This window comes from Vanellus vanellus, assembly GCF_965231255.1.
Source record: "Vanellus vanellus genome assembly, chromosome: 13".
Classification (NCBI taxonomy): Eukaryota; Metazoa; Chordata; class Aves; order Charadriiformes; family Charadriidae; genus Vanellus; species Vanellus vanellus.
This window is the reverse complement of record NC_138918.1, coordinates 19,878,398-19,894,360: the sequence shown is the minus strand read 5'-3', so window position 1 is coordinate 19,894,360 and position 15,963 is coordinate 19,878,398. Positions and strand designations below refer to the sequence as shown.

General features: G+C 41.2%; 1 protein-coding gene across 2 annotated transcripts in view; it reads right to left on the bottom strand.

Moving 5' to 3' along the window:
• The window catches only part of CTNNA1 (catenin alpha 1), a 121,089-nt gene that overhangs the window by 79,044 nt on the left and 26,082 nt on the right, over positions 1–15,963 (bottom strand). For both annotated transcript variants that reach the window (XM_082489781.1, XM_082489780.1), the window contains exons 4-7: positions 15,689–15,855; positions 14,774–14,893; positions 12,404–12,670; positions 9,543–9,746 (exon numbers count right to left, since the gene is read on the bottom strand). In XM_082489781.1, coding sequence (XP_082345907.1) covers positions 9,543–9,746; positions 12,404–12,670; positions 14,774–14,893; positions 15,689–15,855 — 758 coding nt within the window. The remainder of the gene's footprint in view (positions 1–9,542; positions 9,747–12,403; positions 12,671–14,773; positions 14,894–15,688; positions 15,856–15,963) is intronic.

The following is a 15,963-nucleotide window of genomic DNA, read 5'->3' as shown; positions in this document are numbered from 1 at the left end:
GATAAGCCACAAACGCTCATTATTCTGTATTGATTTAGTTGACTTTCTGGGACAAAGTAGGTCTAAAGCTCTGGGACACGTCATGAGCATTACAGAGCATCAGCTTTCTTACACAGGATAAAACAGGTTCGGTAAAGAGCACTGTCTAGATATTAAACACCACACCTAGAACAGAAATTCTGGGTTCCCATCAAGACCTCTACTGCTGGCGCCAGGATTGATGAAAAAGGTGAAGAGATACTGAAAAATCTTCTGAATCCCATCTTGCAGAAAGACACGAACTTAATCCAGAGTTTACATTAGATCAAGGCTAAAGAAAAAAGGAGAAGTCCAGGACTTGAGACACAAGTATTTTGTTGTAATGCAAGAATTGTAGTATTCCATCTTTGTAATAATTCCATCATTCCTTTCCTCCAACAAGAGAAATTCAAAAGCCCAGTTGTGTGTGTAATACTTCTGCACACTGAGAGCATGATCCTGCTGGAGGCTAAAAGACTGGTTATCCACAGATCAGTAGTCACTGTGCAAACTTACATGCTCTGTTCCATCTATACTCCTTGATTTTGGCTTTGAGAGAATACTCAAGTATTACCAAATGGAGCTTCATTAGGGGTAATTAAATATATAATCTTACGTAGGCAGAGAGTGTCAAATATTTTCCTATAAAACAGTAGCATTCAAATGAATAAGTCACAAAACACAGAATTTTAAAGCAGAATCCATGCATAGCATTATAGCATATTTACGTAAAATGGTTTACAGCTCAACAAAAGCAAAATGCTGCTGAATGCCAACTGCCGTATCACAAACAAGCATGCACACATTATTTCAGGTCTTCTTTCCACCATCTTAAATGTTATTTGATCAACATTAGATTAAGAAAGGATTTATAATGTAACATTAGAAGAGATTAGATATGTTAACATTGGAGATAGACATATCATAGAATCATAGAATTGTCTAGGTTGGAAGAGACCCTTGGGATCATCGAGTCCAACCATCTACCCTACTCTATAAAGTTCTCCCCTACACCATATCCCCCAACACCACACCTAAATGTCTCTTAAACACATCCAGGGATGGCGACTCAACCACCTCCCTGGGCAGTCTATTCCAATGTCCAACCACCCTTTCTGTGAAAAATTCTTTCCTAATGTTCAGTCTAAACCTACCCTGTTGGAGCTTGAAGCCATTTCCTCTTGTTCTGTCATTAATTACCTGTGAGAAGAGACCAGTACCAACCTCTCTACAGTGTCTAACAAGAAATGAAAAAATAGATGTTTGATCAATACAACCCTAAAGGGGTGGGGAAGGAAAGGAGGGACGGGGTAGGATGGAAGCCTTCACTGCCACACAAGGTATCCCCAAGACTCAATTCTCAAGTTTAGAGACAGCACTAGATGTCATTTCTACTGCACACATGGAGTAAGCATTGTGAGCGAGGGCAGCAGCCTTCCTCCTTTTACATGTATTACGAGTCTACAACAAAAATGCTGTGGAAAGACTGCAAGGTTGAGTACTGCTGTACAAGACAGTTTAGACTAAGTCCCTGCTACTACTGTCAAATCTATTCAATTTACGAGTTATTACCAGCAATTTTGTGCCAAACAAGCAGCAAAGGGCTGAAGGAAGTGGATGGAGAAGAGCAATGATTTAAGATTTCAACAGCCCACTAAGCTTGTGTTGGAACTAGACTTGGGGGTTGGACTACATGATCTCCAGAGGTCCCTTCCAACCCTGACCATTCTGTGATTCAGGTGTGAATGTTGGGCCTTGTTGGGCTTCTTTAAGGCGGCATTAAGCCAGCCATACGCTTCTTTAAGAAACACATTCTCACTGCATAGCACAAACATTGCCTTGGGCCTAGAAAAGCATTCAGGACTTTCAAGTTGTGCCACTCACAAAAACGAATCGATAGCCTCAGCAGAGGCTGGCTGCACTTACTTCTCCCACCAGCCAGGACAAGCACCGCGAGCCCAAACGTGCTGCCCTCCCCCTGAGGCTGAGCACCCCCATCCCTCCCTCCCCTCTGAGGCTGAGCACCCTCATCACAGCAATTTTTTGGGATCTCTAAAGCAGCAATTCCACCTGCGCATCCGGATGAGCTCAGAGTAACCACTGGAAAGACTGAGAGCTCTAAAGAGCTTTAAACCTCAAAGCTCACCAGGCTGATAAAGCTCTGCATGAGCTGGCATCCGTTTATTTCCACAGGCCCTTGTATTACTACCTAAGAAACAAAGGTTTCCAGAACATCTTCTGAAAATACACCCCATGCCACATCCCAAACCAGGATGATGTTGGGTAGGCAACCTGGAGGCTCGTTTCTGTGGCCCAAAAATTCTCGACTGATGCAGTGTGAAATTTTTTATCATCTTCATTAGGCTTCACTCCAAGTATGCGGAATTATTTACTCTTCATCAGCCTGTAAACATTAAACTTAAAAAAATGCATCACTTCAGAATTTTTTTTTGTTTTTAAAAGCAGCGTCTTTGTCAAACTGATAATGTCTATGGAAATTAGTGCCCAGCATAACGGCACAGCTCTCTTTACTGAACAGCAAAGTCCATGACAGGAAAATACATCCAGGCTTTCAAACCACGTCCATCACGTCAGCATTCAAGCATCTTAAACTGACAGAAACAATATTAAAAAAGAAAGTGTAGATTATCTCAAGGCAAAGTCTTTATCGGCATCTTTATCATAAATATGGATCAGTCTGCCATTTTAATTCACATCTACTTCCAGAAACAGCTGCTTTCATTAAAAGGGCTATGCAAGAGCCCTTTCAAACATAAAGATACTTGCTGTAAATAAAGTTTTACATTCATGTGAAAACTCAGACGCGTTCCTTTCCAAGCTTGGATCCTTGATGGGTATACAAAGCTGGGGATCAACATTATTAATAGGCAAATTCATAATGAAAACACATCTCCATTCTGTAAATCGCAAGAGTATCAGGCATAGAAATAACCTTCGCTGGTAGTTCTGAAGGCAAAATTATTTCTCCCAAAAGATATTGAACAGATAAGCTAGGCACTTTCTTGCCCATTCATTTTCAAGCATCAGAGATGCTCAAAGAAGCTTAGGGAAGAAAAGCAAAACAGTGCAATTAAGATCAAGGAAACAGTACTTATTTGGAGTAGTACATTTCCATAAGCGCACTAAACACAGAAATAGGGTGCAAAACAAGCATTTAGCAAGTTATGAGACCACCAAGTCTAAAACCAGAAGTGTCGAGACCTACTTCTGATATCCCGAGAGCCAAACCACCCTGGGCAGCATGCAAGAGCTCCCACCAAGCAGCAGAGCACAGCAACCTGGGGTTCAACCACCTTGCTTACCTTCACGTTGTGCTATACAACTGTTAAGTAGATTAAAATCTAACACTAAAAGAAACACAACGCCCACCCCCAACCAAACACCCAGCTATAGTAGTCAAGCACTTGAGGCCAAACAGAAGATGGGAACCAGGGGAAAAAAAATAATAAATCAGCCGAAATAATTTGTGCCTGGAATGCCTGCTCTGAAACCAGCCCCCAATGGTTTTTCTCCATTTGCTGCCAAGCACCTCTAATGCAATCCAGACAGTCAAGGACACAGTCAGAATGTTAATATGAAAGCATTAAAATTCCCATTGAAATAGGACCTGTCAAGCTACTTTATGTAACATGATTTATCGTTTCCAAATGTAGTAACAAGGGATTTTATTGTACAAGAGCATGTTGTACACACCAGGGCTCTGGGTTCGCATGCCACACTAGCCAAACCAGAATTTCTGACAAAGTTTACGCTAGTACATGTCCGAGTTACTGGTGTGTGTATGAAAGGGTAGTTATATGCATTAGAAATTGATGAGGTACAGAATAGACTTAAAGCAAGAGCTCTCTGCTCATTTCTGTGCATACTAAATAGAAGCGCAGACCTCCGATCCCTGCTGCTGAATGGCTCTACAACAGCGCTTATGGACAGGAGCCGAACCGTCCCCATCCCTCAGGGCACTTGCAGCAAGCAATAAAAATGGACTGTCAAAAGCTTAAGGAAGTTTTTATTTCCAGTCTTACGTGTCAATGGGATAACTGATGTCTTCTGCAAGTTCAATGCAGTCAAACTGAGAGCAGACTGGAAACTCCTGGTTAAGCTTCCAGTGGATGGCCTGTGCTAGACACATTCTTCCCTCTCCACTCTACGCACCAGCTTCTTAGAAATGCAGAAATATTTCAGCTCTGTCAGCCCACCGTTCTTTTTTCTTTTTTATGCATTCACTTTAGGTAGTTTAGATAACGTAACTGCAATGAAAACTACACAAAATCGGTAGTAGCGTCAAAAAAAAAAATATTCTACTTCATATTTTTTATTTGGAGCAAACTGCAACCAGTCAATGTTTACCCATGGAAGATTATGGAGTTAGATACAAAAGACTTTCTGCTGTATTTTGTTACATTGCTGCACCCAGGATCCTAGCTTTCTTACAAACTTCTTCATCAGTGTACTATTGATCTTGAACATCATTCAAGTAGATGCTTTGTTCCGTCCCCTTCCCCTGCCTAAGTCTGGTATCAATGTCCAATTAAACTCAAAATATGCTTTGAAACTTTTTCATTTAATTAGTAAAATACACACCAAGAATGCCTGACTGCAACAGATCACACAAAGATCTGGATCTTGCTATCAATTATTTATATTACAAACTTAGCTGCGACTGATGTGGTCAGTTTACTGCATTCCAGGCAGTTGATCCCAGATCCACGACCTTGGACTACTCTGCTTTTACACCACCAGACAGCATCAATAATTAATTTTTAGGCCTTCCCATTCTTGCTCTGCATTCAGCACTAGCAGTAAGAATCAAGCTTACTCCAAGTAATAAAAATCAAACACATATAGACATTCATGTTTGCTATTTCAACCCAGGAGGGATCTGCAATGCAAGTTTAAAAAGGACAACTATTTTCTGTCGGAACTGTGAGAAGTGAGCAAAAGCCATAATGGAAACCAGCTCTCCCTAGACGAAGTGGAAGATGAGGGGAAAAAGCTAAAGAATCAGGTGCTAAAACTAAGGGATGAACAGCTGGCGTTTTAAGGAATAGGGCTCGTAAGGCAAGAGGCTGGGTAATAAATTGGCAGATGAAGTTCAGTGGACATAGGTAGTAAGTGATGCACGAGGGAAAGACCATCTACCTTAACATTCACAGAAACAGACTCCTACCACTGCAACTCAAACTAAATTTTGACGTAGCTGTTTCATCGAGATACCACCTCAGTGCTCAGCAGCTATCAGAAAGCAAATCAAGCGTTAGGCATTGGTAGTACAGGACTAAAGAACAAAACCAGAAGATAACATGACACTGCCTGAACCCTGAACGGCAGATACAGTTCCGGTCCCCAAATCTCAAAGGGAATCTGAAGATCCAGACAAGGTGCAGGAGGAGCTCGTGGAATGTGTCTACACCAACATTTTGGCTCAGATCAGAAGTGCTCCTTTGAAACTCATCTCCCAGTCACTGCTGCTTCATGCACTGTGATTCTCATCTCAGAGCCTTTCTGGGCCATATGAGCTGGATTTTGAGGGAATCTAAACAAGACGACAGCCACTACCACACCAAATGCTAACTAGACTAGCACCCGGTCCATAGGACTAGGCTAAAATCAGCTGATGTAAACTTCTGTGAAATGCAGCTAAGCACAGGCCTTGAATCCTAATTCACTGGACAAATCCCATCCTAATCCACCATGCTGTTTGATAACGAGGGCATAGCCAAAGCTGAGAGGAGGTGTTGAATATCTTGTTTATGGCAAGCCCCTAATAAAACTAGGACACTTAATTCCAGAGAAGATAAGACCGAAGTCTCCTACATGATATGGCTCTGAAACAACATAAGTGGCATAGGAAAGGATGAGCAAGGAGTAACAGGATCTGTTCCTAAATGAGATGGAGGAAAACATCCAACAGAACAGGCAGAAGGCCATTCTGTTTCCAAACAAAAGGAGATGTTTCCACCCACGGCACCTATTTAAGCAGGAGAACCTGCTAATGAAGATTATGGATGCTGTAAATTTATAAGGGTTCAGAAAGAAATTATACAGATTCATTGGGGAAAAGTCCATCAAGAGGCATTAAATGCAGTCAGCAATGCTAGCACTGGAATTATCTGAGCCATGGACTGCTAGAAAATGGGGGATACTGTGGGCATGTAAAACTACACATCTCCCTTGTTACTGTCCCCTTTCTTGTGGGATCCACTACTGACCACTGTCAAGACAGGACACTGGTCTTAAGGCACAAAATTTAGTCTGACCAAGTTGGACTACACTTGAAAAGGTCAAGACAGGTGTGCCAGATGGAAAAGGAAATAAAACACACACCAATCTAAGAAAAGGGGATACAAACTTCTGTAACACCAGCAAATCTAGCCCTTCTCTTAGGGGCATAATCACAGGCTTCATCACCATGCCAGCGGATGCAGCAGGGGTCAACAGCTCCTACAACTGAGCTTGGAGTATTGCGTCCAGCTCTGGAGTCCTCAACATGAGAAAGTCATGGGCCTGTTGGAACAAGGCCAGAACAGGCCACAGAGATAAGAGGGCTGGAGTACCTCTGCTGGGAGGACAGGTTGAGAGAGTTGGGGGTGTTCAGCCTGGAGAAGAGAAGGCTCCGGGGAGACCTTGTTGCGGCCTTCCAGTATCTGAAGGGGCTCCAGGAGAGCTGGGGAGGGACTTTTTACAAGGGCATGTAGTGATAAGACGAGGGGGAACGGCATCAAACTGGAAGAGGAGAGATTTAGATTAGATATTAGGAAGAAATTTTTCCCTCGGAGGGTGGTGAGCCCCTGGCTCAGGTTGCCCAGAGAAGCTGTGGCTGCCCCATCCCTGGAAGTGTTCAAGGCCAGGTTGGACGGGGCTTGGAGCAACCTGGGCTGGTGGGAGGTGTCCCTGCCCAGGGCAGGGGGGTGGAATGAGATGGTCTTCCAGGTCCCTTCCAATCCAAAACATTCTGTGATTTCTGAAAACTGTTGTTCAGATAGAAACTTCTGCCATACACCATAACGCAGCCTGCAATGCTTGCGGGCTGACAGACCCCTGGGGACAGGCCCAGAGAGACAATTAAATTATGGGTCCAAAACACTAAACTTTGAGGTATAAATTATCTAGGAAATAGCCTTTTTATTGCTAGAGACCTGAAGGAAAACCCAAAAGCTAGAGGAAGTCACTAAACCAGAAGGCTTTGAAAACTAAAAGGGCATCTGCCTCAAGACATTCCCGTGTTTCAGCGTTTCCAGTGTATTCCTCATCCAATCTTCTCTCTCAATTTTTACACTTGGCCAATAAATACCTCTTATTCTAGCACTCAGACAGGATTTATGATGCACTGCAAGTGCTGTGCAATTAACAGATTTAATGCCCGATTCATTTCCTTCTTCAAAGGGAGACTGGAGAAGAGCACAACAGGAGATGGCTGGGTACTGTAGCTGTGGGTATATCATACATATACATGATATGACATTTCCTACACCACTACTGTGAGTCGGCACATCCCTACTCTTCCTGTAGATATATCAAGCCTTTTTCACTGTTTCGATTCCCAACTATTATTCATTCTTCAGCTTAATCATTGAGGGGTTTTTTTTTTTCTACCTTCAGTATGGATTTTTACACACCATCCCACATTTTCACCATAATTTATCAATTGCTTTTTCCACTCCATTTCACTGAATTTCTAATCTCATTTCCCCCAACTACACTGTCTACAATCATAACATAGCAGTGACTTTAAAAAATTCAGTATGCTCCACTAATTTCACAATGTGTTAAAAGAGATAACAGAGGGAATACATTCTTTCCATCTCAGCGTGATTATTTTAACTTGCATATCAGAGACAACAGTACCCAGCCAAGGAGGAGGACAGGCATTTCTGCACAAGGAAGTCAACGCTCTGCAATCTCACACAGGTATTGACCAACTTTCAATGAGAGAAATGCCACCAGCTCTTATGTGCAAGACCCAGCATTTACCCCTTCCATGTTTTTAATGAGTGTTTGGTGGATGTTTTATTCTGAATCATGCCGATAGGGCTTCATCCAATGCAGCAGCACATTTGTTTGAGGGATATTACAGATGCATCATATACTAATAAAACACCTTGCTCTGAAAGGAATTTTAAACGGCACAACTTAGCGGCTTGCTTCCCAGCTGCATTCTTAAGTTCTATATAATGTCAATGCCGAGCACAAGCTACTTTCACAAGCAATTAAGACAGACTACATGAAGTACCTAGCTCAGCCTGCAGGCTATATAAGACTTGGCTTTCAGTTTTATTCAATTACTTTGTCCTTGTCTTCAGTAAACAGAAATCCTTGTTTTACTTTCTCTCTACCACACACTGCATCTGTTCTCCAAATTACACCACCCTAATCCCCACATGGCAGCCTTTGGATCAGTTTTACACTACGCTGAAGAAGTTTTCGCCAAGAGTTGAAGGTAAGGTATAACACAGCAATGCTCCTAAATACATTCTACTGTCTTAAAAAAACCCCACACCCTAAATATCTCTGAACTAAGTTTCAACTCAAACGTGTTCAAAAGCATAAGACTCTACCTCATCCCATTAACATTTCTTCAGACAATTTTACTTGCCACAGTGCTACAAGCCACGTAGTTTGCTTAAGTTGTTGCCATTTCTGCTTTATTTCTGAAATCAACTTTAACAGTATTTAAGTTTAAAGACTAGACAGAGTCTAAATCTTATGATATCCCAATGTCATCTCTCAACAAAGCAAGAGCTATTCAGATTAAAACCCACTGGGATAAGAGCAAAGAGGCACTGGGATAAGAACAAAGAGGCAACGGAGGGGAGGGAAGTCCAATATTATATCATGATGCCTCCAAACACAGAAGCTCATCCGCATGACATGAGACTCCAACTGTAGAAACACTCTCAGGCTTCAAATACAGTGTGCACATTAAATGCCTGAACACTGGAAAAAAAAACCTGCTCAGAGTCCAATATTTATACCAAACTGTTCTCAGGATTTCTTACTAAATATTTAACTTCATACATCAGCTCTACACAAGCTGAGTAGCAACAGTAATTAACTTGATTCTGAGAATCTATGCCTTTTAGCTAAAAAGATGACACAGTTAAACTTTCCAAGCTTCAACAGAAGTGAAGAAGTACTACTTTTTCCATAAGCAAAGTTACCTTGTGTAAACTGAGGCGAAAAACCAGACTAATTCTATTGAATTTCCATACAAACCAGTATTTACAGTCATAAAAAAAATAAAACAGTGCTGCTGAAGGGTTAACACTTTAAGATAATAGCTACTTGGAAGATTAGAGATCAATTTTAAGATAAGTATCATTGATGATTTAAGTATGTCTGATCCTGCCTTCTGACAAACCTTTCAGGATAACTGATTACTGTTCAAATCTGTTTGGGAACAGAAGGAACCAGCTTTGAGACACACAGCTTCGATTCCACATTTTAGATAATCACATGGAGTTAAAAAACACACAAACTAAACAAACAGAACAGAAGATACTCACATTCCCCATGTATTCTGAAAGTAGATCCTGCAAGGCCTGTCGCACTGCATTACACTCGGCAACTATACGTTCCCGTCGGTCATCACGTGTGCAGGATGAATCAGCCATCAGGGCTGCTCCGCTAATGATGCTCTCCAGGCGCTCTTCCAGGGAAGGCCTGAAACGTTCTTCACTGAAGGTCGATGGATCCACAATAATTTGTTTCTAGTAAAATAAAGGGTTTAGAAATTAGTAATCAGACCAAGCGGTATGTTACTGTTAAGTCATCAAGACAATCAATGTTTACAAGCAAACTCTTGATCAGGCATAAAAAGGCAAATGCCACACAATTTTGGCATTGAGGATGATTTTCATGAGTAGTTTTGCAAAATTACTAAAAGGTTTCCCAGCAGATGACAATGCTAGTCATTTCTTGTGCTGCTTTGACAGCTAAACAAAACTTGGCCACATGAAGCCTCGTTACGTGAATGGCAAAATCAAACGTGCCAGCACAAATAAGGTTCAAAGTACAGAACTCTTCTTAACTACATGTCAATCCGGACATGCCTTCATTAGTTAACTTGTCAGCTACAGTTATCCCATCATGAACAGAAAAACAAGGAAAACAAATGTCCAAAATTAGCCCTATATATAGTGCTCTGTTGCCTTAGTTTACCCAGTCTTTCTCCTCTTCACCGTTACGCAGGTAAGAACCACAATATTCTCAAAAATTCTCAAATATCAACACGAATGTTTCAAACAGCACAGAAAACAATTTTTTCATGGCAGAAAACTATCACAAGTTTATCTTGCCAGAGTATTAGCAAGCACAGCTCATACTGAGAGACTGAATGCTCAAACAGCAGCACTGATGCATCTGCTTTTTAAGGGGACAATACCACCACCCATATAAGTTCACCAGGAAAAAGCAGTATAGTATTTATCACCTCGAGAGTATTTTCAGGTGGTTTATTTAAAGGGGTTTGCAATTTATTAAGGAAAAATCATGTGGCCATGTCAAGGTTTGGTGGCTTGTTTTGGGTTTGGGTGGTTTTCTTCCCACTACAGGGGCAAGAGGGAAGAATGTTGCTAACTCTTTATAAAAGAAGCCCTCGAGTTTTGGTTTTTTTTTTTTTTTAATGGGAGTTTTTGTAGTCAGTTTGTACTCCAGCTAACTTCAACAGCAATGTCACAACCACCATTTCTCCCACTGGTCAGCACATTTTGTGTCCCTATGGAGTTACCATGCAGCCTTCACAGCAGGGCTAGAATATGGCACATGTTCTCCAACATGCTCCTTATTTTTCCTGAAACTTTTAGCCGTGCAGCTAATACAACAGTAGTATGCTACAACCACAGAACTGCACCATCAAAACCAGAGATAATCATTATCTTGTTATCTTCTGGTAGCCGTTTAATATTTTCCCATCACGATAAAAACACTGGAGTATTTGGGGGCACGTGTGTGCAAAGCCTGTATTACAAGAGCACAATAATACTCAAACATTAGCAGGAAATGAAGTGCAGTGATAACATCTGCCAAGAACCTGAACACATTTGTTTTGTCAGTCTCCTTTGGCAGGAATGAGACAAAGCTATCGCACACAACGCACATTGAAGCTGGCCTGCTGAACGAGCTCCGTTGCTACTAGAGAGCCTCACAAAGCAGAACGAAAAGTTCAAAAGCTCCATGTGAACAGCAATACTCAAAAAAAAAAAAAGTCTCTGGCCATATATATTAGAGAGTTCATATAGTAAAATTAAATTGTTTGAGCTAGGTTAGCAAATCTATGAACCTGAATTGAATTGCTTCTTCAATTCTACATACCCAAGTCAGTCCTTAACACCTTCCCCTCCCCGACACCTGCTCAGACCTGCAATCCCTTGGGTGCTAACCCGAGGCACAGTCTTAAGACTTACACAGCTGAACTTACAACTGACAGAATTTAAGAAAAGCAGACTTCAAACTGAAATCATAGTCACAGAGATCAAGACAACCATAACATCCTCTTGTCACCCAAGAGATCACATAGAAAGGCTTCACACTGGGCACAGGGAGAACTCAAATAGTACTTTATCCTGGTAAATGAAACATGGTAGACAGAGTAACGTAGGGGAGGAACAAGAGTGGTAAGAGCAAAAAGGTGAGCAATATCTGGCAAAACCAAATATATTAGACACCTTTTGAGTGATGGCTTTGCAATATCAAACAAAGTTTTAGAGGCAAGTTAGTGCCAAGGTGTTTAAAATTCAGAGGCTGAATCAGTGGTAGACACAGAATACTAGCTTCAAAAGGGAAGCGTTCTCAGTAAAAATGCATGGCTATCCTCACTAACTTACTGAATGCGAGATAAAGAATATGAAAGATCAGCACAACACATCAGTGTGCAACGACTTCATTCCCAACCAAAGATCATATTAAACTTCTCACTTCACATTCCTCTCAATAGGTAGTTTGGGTAATTCCAAATACATTATTCACTTTTAATAAGTCATTTCTGTCACCTACAAGAATACGTTACATAAATATATTATGAAATAATCAATTTCAAATAAACCAGGGGCTTACATCTAATGTAGCAGTAGGCTAACTGCTATTTCAGAGCTAGTTTAACTTGACAGCCTTCAATCACCAAGAGCCACACACATACCTTTCTATATTCCATCAATCCTAGTTTGGAAAAAGACTTTTTAAAAAATAAAAGCCTACTTTATCTGGAACTTGCTGTATTTCAGCAGAAAATTATATTTCAGGCAATATAAATAAAAGCAAGCTGTTGCTAGTAAATCAGATGAACAAACACAAGAGTTAGAGTTACCACATGGGGTTATTTTGTTTTGTTTCTTTTTGTTTATTTTAACATAAACAGTTCAAAACTTACATCAAAGTTGTTCAGAGCATAAGCCAGCTCTCCACCTCCACCCTGCTGCTGGGCAGCATCATCTGATGCAGTTGCCTGAGCTGCGTTTGAGATGCCCGTGACCGCCTGCTGAAGCTGTTTGTAGATCAAGTCCCTGTTGGCCTTGTAAGCAGCTACATCAGGGTGCTGCAGACAGGCCTGGGATGCCGTATAAAGAATAGGAACGTTCTTCTGCAGAATTCCTCTGGCTGCCGCCATTTGATCACGGTGACCCACATCTTTCAACTCCTATTAGGAAAATTAAAGAAAAATGAAAAAGCATTTGAGAACATTCCCCACATTTAACATCTATACACCATCTCCCTGTGTCTTCAAAAGACAGGCATGTTCTTGGCCTAGTGGTTTCAAATTTAACCATCTTCTGATTGAGAATCCATATTCTTAAGGGCTCAACTAATTTCAAAACACAACAGCTTCATAAAGGAAAAAAAAAAAAAAAAAAAAAGTATTGTAGGGCAAATCACAACTCCACAATTCAAAAATCTGAGATTGGATTTTTGCTCCTCTCCATAGTAGAGGACCAGCGTTTTGAAAGCCGGTAACACCTGTAAATCAGGAAGATACAGATGTTGCGAGCACATGTTTTTCTCCCCACTCCCTCCAGTGGGCATTACACCTAAAAAAAAAAAAAAAAATCTCACAAAATAACCTAAATCCTCAAAACAGAATACCTTACATTTTTATGTACCTTAAGAACCAAGCTAATTTTTAACTATCAAACAAATAAGAGGCTTCCCCTGCAATCTCGTTTCACACTTGCACATAAGAAGCAAGATCTTCTTTAAATTAAACTCCAAGACTCACAACCAGAGCGTTTTCTTTAATCACACCTAGAAGATGGAGTTTAATATCCTCAAGAGATTTGGGTACTTAATTTTAGCATCTCATTCAGCCTCTTCTTCGTCTCCAATGAGATGAAATTAATCCAATGACTGTAATTACCGCTAATTTAAGATTAGCAAGCAAGTCCATACGTCTTTTCCCAAACACTCACTACTGCAATTCTCTAAAGCACTATCACCTCTGTTTTGGAATAGATGCGCTATGATTAGATAAAGCTTCTGTGTCCAGCACAAGCAGCAAGTTTATAAAAGGAAGAACAAACACAGTTATTAGTAGTATCATAATTTTAAAGTGACCTCTTAAAACTAACAAAGAGGTGATGAACGTGAAGAAGAGGACTGCCTTACCGAGAAAAGGGGGGGGGGGGGGGGGGAATTTCTGACAGACTCTTGAAAATGAATGGGTAAATACACAACCTCTGTAAGATACACACTAAGCAGGGAGGGCACTCCAAGCAGGCTTAGAGATTCACAGATTTAGTATAACCACTTCCCATAGCGCGGAACAATCCATCACAAAGCAGTTTAAGAACACTTATTGCATTGCCTTCACAACCCTACTCCCATTTACCGCAATCAGATTTTAGATACATAACCAACTGGCAATCCATTTCAGACTGTACCCAGTTTATTTTCAAAGATGAATCTGTGCAAAAAACACCAAGCAGTGTCAGAGGTGAGTAAGCAGTTTTGGTTTGTACATATCAGCAGAAAAAAAAAAAAAAAAAAAAAACCAACCAAAAAATGCTCTACAAGAATTATGCTATTTCTGATAAATGGGACTGCCCACACCTCTGCTTTCTTTTGAAAACTTACCTACACAAGAATGAGTCACAACAGTGCTGTTGAACAAAACAAATTTTACATGCAATTTAAGGTTAAGCACAAGCTATCCAAACCCAGAACACACACACATAACAAACAGGATTTTAAATCCCTTCTGAAATGGACATTTCGGTACAAGACTAACCAGCATTGCCACGCACATTCTTGGAAAAAGTTGTAATGCTGTGCCCAGCCCTGACTTTTGCTCCCTGTTTAACTGCACACGTTCAGTCTGTCTGTGTGAACCACAAAGGCAGTGTGGTCTAGCAGCGAGTGCACCAGGCACTGAGTAACATCTCAATTCTCATCCCTTATGCACACCTACATTGTTTCAAACTGTGAAGTGCAAGTCTTGGGAGCAGCATTTCATTGAGGTACTAAAGCACTGACATAAACAAATTCCATCAGAAGCAGTAAACTACAGCTGAGCAGACTTTCTGCTAACCAGGCAAGCTCAAGTTTCCAAAACACAGAGTACAACACAAAGTACTTAACAATAAAAACAAACTTTAAAGTTAAAAAAAAAAAAAAAAAAAAAAAGCATTAGCAAAAGCATTAGCAGCAACAGGTACTATCCAAGAGCAGCAAGGCTGCCTTATTTTCTTATTTTGCAAAAAGAAAAAGAAGAAATAATATACAGGAGAAAGAGCTGCCATCACTATACCTGTTGTCTTTTGGCTGCCATTATGTTAAGCTTGTCCACTTCTGGTTTGAGGGCTTTGTACTGGATACCCAAATCCTGCTCCGTGCCAGCATTTCTTAGTTTCAAGATACCTTCTTCCACCTAAGAGAATATATTTTCACATATTTTTCCAAGTAACGCAGTCCACAGTTCAGGAAGTAATTCAGAAGGTACTTCATAGCACACAGAGAAAGTGATCTTCCCCTGCCCCTTGTATTTTTCAGGGAGAGATACTTCAAAGGCTAATAGTACTCAAGGCTTAGCTACTTCTCCATAGTCACCAGCTGTACATGCATTTGAAAGAGTAGAAGGAGCCCAGGGCCCTTCAGAGGCCCTGCCCTGGGCAGAGCTCTGCCCAGCAGAGCTGCAGCCATGGCTGAAGGGCACAAAGAGAGTCCTCAAAGCCCTGCCGCAAAAGCAGGCCTAGTATCAAATCTCATTCCATTTCAGATTCTGTACAAATCACCCACCCACTCTCTTGCTCGTAGGAAGAAAAGGCTTCCTCAAATATTCCACATTCATTTTATTTAGTCTACCGAAGCTACTCATCCCTACTAGCTACAAGGAAGTACTGGTTATAAGAAAGCCAAATTATTGCTTTAAGATTAAAAAAGGTGGTTGCAGTTGCAGACCATAGTTTATTCTGAACTTTTAGTATTGAAACTGAATTAAGCACAATGTCAAAAGCTACTGACGAGTGTAAAAACAAGTGACAAACATTCATTGCGCACATTTTGCTCAGAGGAAAAAGCCCTAAAACACTCCTTGCTCCAGAAGCGAGCCGCTGACAGCGCACACCGGGGTCAGCACACATGCATGAAACAAAGCCGCTAGACAGAGCACGCGTGGCATGCCAGGCACACAGCAAAGCAAATCACAGCAAAGCACTATACTTACTACTTTAAGTTGAACAAGCAGCTTGTAGACATCCGCCATGTCAGCCAAAATCAGCAGTCGAGTAACAGCAGAGAGGAGGGCACGCGCCGCTCGGACCATGTTTCCTCGTTTCACAGAGGAGCAGGGGTCGTCTGCAAACTCCCCCGAAGCACTCTTCATCAAGTCACCTGCACAAGGGGAGAAGACGGTCTGACTTTAACATCACACAGCACTTCTTAATGGACTGCAAGAGTTCCCGCACAAGCCAATCTAAGTCTCGAAAACAAAATGCATTT